This window comes from Micromesistius poutassou (genome assembly GCF_964030765.1).
Source record: "Micromesistius poutassou genome assembly, chromosome: 9".
Lineage (NCBI taxonomy): Eukaryota > Metazoa > Chordata > Actinopteri > Gadiformes > Gadidae > Micromesistius > Micromesistius poutassou.
The window spans coordinates 5,430,488-5,436,487 of record NC_140279.1 but is presented as its reverse complement, the minus strand read 5'-3'; the positions used below and the strand labels follow the sequence as shown (position 1 = coordinate 5,436,487).

At 40.7% G+C, this 6,000-nt stretch overlaps 1 protein-coding gene across 4 annotated transcripts in view; it reads left to right on the top strand.

Annotated features, from left to right (window-relative positions):
• mcf2l2 (MCF.2 cell line derived transforming sequence-like 2) overlaps window positions 1-6,000 on the top strand; it is a 77,756-nt gene that overhangs the window by 11,052 nt on the left and 60,704 nt on the right. For all 4 annotated transcript variants that reach the window (XM_084473178.1, XM_084473177.1, XM_084473176.1 and 1 more), the window contains exon 2: window positions 2,556-2,639. In XM_084473178.1, coding sequence (XP_084329304.1) covers window positions 2,556-2,639 — 84 coding nt within the window. The remainder of the gene's footprint in view (window positions 1-2,555; window positions 2,640-6,000) is intronic.

Below are 6,000 nucleotides of genomic sequence, written 5' to 3'. Positions count from 1 at the left end.
GTTGTATTGATGGTCCTGCCCCCTTATTCTTCTTACTTAAGGGGGTGAAATTGTGTGGTCTGTTCTTCTAATGTATTCGTGATATGTACTCATCTGTTTCTTCATGTGCTGCCACAGAGAGAGGTTCTGTTCCTTGAAGAAAAGTCAGTGCCTCAGGGTTTAGGATGACCCTGTGATTAATAGAGCAGGGTAGGGTCGTTACACACACGCAGACGCAAACACACACACACACACACACACACACACACACACACACACACACACACACACACACACACACACACACACACACACACAAACACACAAAAACCAAGATGCAATTTCAAGGCTGGTCATAGTTATCTTTCGTCACCCTCTTAAAGTAATGGCCTAAGTCATATTTTCAAGTTGTTCAGAAAACAGAAAAAACTGATAAAAAAAACATATATAGAGTATTATATACCATATATATACTATATATGGTTCAGGTTTTTTTTCTGTTTTCTGAACAACTTGAAAATATGACTTAGGCCATTACTTTAAGAGAGTGACGCTTTGTAATCATGAGTTATCCCATAAGAACACTTGGACACGCAAGAACAGTTATACAAAACGGCTGATGCAGCAGTGGTGAAGCGACACACACTTAGAGTATAGAAACATCTATAGGGAGGGCATGTCAAATAACTCTTCATCTCTCTTTGCCTAAGGCAAAATAATGCTGTAGTGCAAAATGAGAGCCAGGTTGCCTTCATATTTAAGTGTAAAGGGTTTGTATCTAGCGTTTATTTCTTATGGGCCTGATGTGGAATCTGAATGGCATTTTTAAGAAGACTATTTTTTAAGCAAAGGAATAAAGAAAAGAAACATGATTTTCTTATATGGTTTCCTTTAGATGGTGCCGCATGTTACTGGCTAGCTTTCTATCAACATTTTCACTGGTGTTCTTTAGTTCTCAGATTGCTTTCTATAAAATGTTCAATCAAATAAATGATTAAATGTTGTAGCCCACATTTAAAGTAGTGGAGCATCCTGGCTACATATTTTACTAGCTTGGAAGTGACAAAAATGGCAGAATCATGCAGTTATGTAGTCCTGGTAAGAAAAATATGAAAAAGTCTAGCTTTACCAAAACCACATGGAAACGCATGTTTTTGATGGTATCTCATAGCTTATTACTGTATTTGTATATCAAGTTGGTTGTGACTCACCACACAAAAGTTCATCATACTCCCATTAACACTGAGGAACATGTGGGTTCACTATATGGCAGGTGACTATATGGCCCTATATGGCAGGTTTTGACTCCCTATCCAGGAGCAGCAAAGGGTCGTGTAGCCACGTATCCGCTACTGTACTATAAAGCCTACATCCAACCATACTTTCTCACATTTGGCAGGCGCTAATATCCAACACAAACTCACCTTCATTATGTCCCGCTGCTGTTACGGCTGCACTTTTATGCATTTATCAACCCCAAGCCGTACCTCGGCTATCGGTTGTAGACGTATCTGGTTTCACTGCTTTTATTGTATCTTCCCAATAAATGTTACAATGAAGCACATTTACCACTGTCATATTTATCAAGAGTTGTCCAGATGGAAATGTAAACAGTGTCTATTGAACAGAACGTTTTATTGGGCCTACTTAATCAGTTGTGTTGTCTGAAAGCTATGGTTCTCACTGTGCACTGGGAGAAATTAATATGAAGAGTAAGTTACTGTCTCCTAGCAGCCAGAGTTGGTCAACTCTGGTTATCAACATCTATCATGAGGTACTGATGTGGGTTTTATGCACGTCATCGCACTGTCCTATTGTGGGCTTTTGAATCCCATAGGATATGCGATACCGTGATAGAGACTGATAGAAATGAGTAATACTCGTTTTTTGCCCTGTCTATGACTTTATCTTCTTTGCGAGTACAGACCACGCCTTCAACATTGTGTATAGATGAGGAGGATGTCATGATCTTCAAGGACAATGCCAATCTGGGTGATCCATCCATTGTAGTCTTCTCTCCTGGCTTTAGTGAGATATTCATTACCAATTTAATTTGGCGAAAATATTGTACAGATTCTGCTGAAGATCAGTAAGCCTGCAACCGCCTGCTTTGAAAGTGCACTTTTATCTTTGTGATAACACATTTTGGTGACGCACTTGTAAAGCGATTCACTGTTACTTTGTCCACAAACTCTGTTCTAACAGACGTACATTGGTTTAAAGACGACTGTGCTATCTTGCCATTGTTTACATTCCCCACAGCCTACGACGGAATCGGTACATGGAAGTAGTTTTGCCGGTAACGGTAACGGATGTTCAATGAAGCCAGGGGAGACAGTGACGATGGTTTGATCACCCAGACCGGTATGGTCCTTTAAGTTTTCCTAACCTTGCTAATTGTATTGTGGTAAATCACAGCAGCAGCAAGACAATCATCAATCCCATCTGTGTTTGTGGAGCTTTGCCTCTGTGTGTATGGGCTAAAAATCGCTTTGAGCATATGTTAGCATGGTGTTTACCTTTCTCTCTCTCTCTCTCTCTCTCTCTCTCTCTCTCTCTCTCACTCTCTCTCTCAGATGAGATCATGCAGCAGGAGATCAGGCCCCTGCTGGCTGTGGACATCATCGAGCAGCTGCATCGCCAGTTTGCCATGCTGTCAGGTACGTGACAATCACTAGAGGCGGATGGTTCCGCTCTCTCTGAGTGCACGCGCTGTCGTAGGTCTCTCTGTCTATATTTAGATCAAATGTCACCCTTGAGGTTTTCATTGCCGGGTTCTGTTGATTCCGTGGCCAGGCCGATAGTCTTGGCTGTCCAGGATTCATGGGGATCGCATCTCTGCTGTTAAGGAAACACACAAGCCTATTTTTTTGTGTTTTTATGTGATTTTAGTTTAGTTTTCTGTTGTTCTTGCTCATTCCATTCAACCCACTCTGATAAGTGCTACTGATAAGAGTTATTGTGCCACACTTGGGTGACATATCCCATGGGTGACCATCTCACAGAAAATGTACACAATTAATGATTACAATTCCTAGCATCCCTCATAAAAAAAGGTTGATAAATACTGAGAAAAATGTATAAAATGTGGACAAAATAAACCTGCCACCTTTGCATCAACAATCATCATCAACATTGTGGTGCATTGTGGGCCATATTGTTTTCCAATAGCTTTAACATCAGTGTGGATAAAGTGCACAAAGCAATGGTCCATTACTAAACAGATACTTGACTCGGGGTGAACAATAACCTAATATAATATAACACAGTTATTATATTTCACTGGAAAAAAAATATAATAAGCTCTGATCGTTAACTAGGTTAGTGTAGTCACGGCAGTGAGGGTGGAAGAGGAAGTGTATCACAGTTTAGGACAATTCCCAACTCCAGTTAACCCCGTGGTTCACAAAAAAATGATCAGCACAGCTCTTTCCGGAGATACGTGTATGTGAGTTGCATTGTGTCAGTGTTTAAGACACACAGACCGGGCAAGAGCGTCTGATTAGATTCTGGTGTATTTGGTGTCCTGTTATCGGATTCAACCTCAGCAATAGCTTCACACAAAAAATCCCAAAAGTATTTTTGCTATAGTACGGTAGTCTTTATTTTCCTCCTTTGCTTCTGGACTGCCTCATGGCAGAATCCCAGTCTGTTGACCTTACATGGCCCTTATGAATGCAGTGAGCTTTTATGTATGTGCTTGTGTTCTCATGCATTCACGTGCAGGGAGATTTGCCCGTAAGCAAAGGGCCAATCCGAACCAGACCTTTAAGAGTGAATTCTCCATTTTGTATGTGGGAAAATTAGTTTTATACTGTATGAGTGGAGACGATGAGATAAGGGTCATTGTTTAGTATGATTTTAGTTTGACAGTTCCAGGGCCTTGGGATGAAGGCCCTCCCATCTACAGTTGCACATGTTTGTCTGTTTACCTTGCAGGCATGCAGGTTGGGCTTTAGGTTGTGAATTTAACAGTAGACAAATGGAGGGCTGACAAAAGCTTGACAGAGATTGATGCTATAAATAATGTCGTTTCTCTATTTCAAGGATATTGTCTGACAGAAGTAGAAATAAACCTTTTTTTAATTTTAATATAGATGTTTCAACCCTTTGCCGCTTTCAACAATTTATTTGTATCGATGTATTTCAATGGACGATTTTATCCTTGCACAAACCGCTGGAAAGGTAAAATTAATAAGCTCAATGCTGCCATCTGGTGATTACTTTATGCAAACAGCATGGATTTGAAAAGAAAAAAACAGAATCATACATTAGCATACCTCGTCTCCATGGGCTAGATATCTGTCTTCTTCAATATTAGTCCCTGGGATGTTTCATTAAAAAAACCTTTGCTTCATAGGGGAGAGTGGGGTGAGTAGTGCCACTTTTTACCCAAAGTGACTTTAAAGTGAGGCCATGACAGTAATGTCTCCAAATGAAATATGTATGTATATTTCAGGATGTGGTGCATCCCTGGCAACAATAACTATGGATCTGAAATAAACTGTTTAAGAAATATAGCTTTCAGAAAAAAAGTGGTCTCATGGCACAACTTGCCCCCGGTGCAGGGTAAGTTGTGCCTTTGGAGAGAATACGTTGGGGTAAATTGTGCCATTAATATATATCTCATAAACTGTAATGCTATATAAAAGCAAGACAAATCCATTAGAAAATGACTAATTTAAGGTTTATTTAAAGTAAATATAGGGTTCCAACCAGGATAATGCTGAACATCTTTTCTTCTACACCAAGAAGAAGACAAGAACAAAAGAACAAAATGAGAAAGAAAACAAGAACAAAATTAAATTCAAAATCAGGCCGTAATTGACTGAAAACCACAGATCCGGCCTACTGCTTAACATTCCCCTTGTCGATGCTGCAGGGGAATATGAACTTCTCCTCCCTTCTGGCTGTACCACCAAGATTTTTTGGTGTTGGTAGTTTTCGGAGCACATCACCTCTAGGGATTGTCTTTAAATGTGAAGATGGGCTTTCCATCCACCTCTTACAACTTTGAAATTTTGCACTGATGTCGGCATCATCAACCTTCTCCACCAATCCAACGTAATTATAGGTTGTAGTTTTATCTGCAAAGCTCACAATGACAAAGTCACTGGCAGACAGATCTTTGACCTGTGGCATTGGTTGGCTCCTTGTGTGATGGTACAGGCAGGTCAGACCGGTCAGGAAGATATCCCTGTTCAACGGAAATATGCCCGTTGCTCTGAAACCTGATGTGATGTGTGTGGGTGTCATTGCAGGCATAAATGCCAACCATCCGTCGCTCTGTTGTAGTAGGTTTTCAAAAGGTTGGCAAAACTCACCCCAACCCTACCATTTTGCAAAACTAGTGTAACCGACCTCATTCAAACAGCCTCCATCATGTGAAGACGGAGAAGTAGGACACAGGGTTGATCTCCACTCAAGCACTTTTATTTTCTCGGTGACCCACCAATTATCCGGTTGACAACAGACCACCGGACGTATTAATAATATAAACGTTTATAAAATCTCAATAAAAAACACAGAAATAAAACATACAAAGAAACCTCCAATGGGAAATGTACATACAGTGACCCACCTGTGTCACACAGAAACAGTAGGGGGCACAGCCGCCGTCAGATACACTTGTGGGAACCTGAACACAACGTGGTCGGATGAGATATATCAACGGGCATCCCACACATCGGCTGACACTACCCCCCACCCTCGCAATGTACATTGTCATCCATCGTATAAAACACATTTTAATGACAGTAGTAATTGTATATATACAATTAAACAGAATAGTATCAACATATGACACAGGAGCCACGAGGAGCGCGACTCACCAATTATCCGGTTGACAACAGACAACCGGACGTTGCGTCAACCGGCGTTACAGACACAGCGCGAACTCCCAAGACTTTTCAAAATAAAACACAAACACCACAACGGGTAATACAATAAAACTAAACCAATAAATGAATTGGGGCGGAATCTATAATACAACATACAACACTTGTTACATTCACCCCTCCT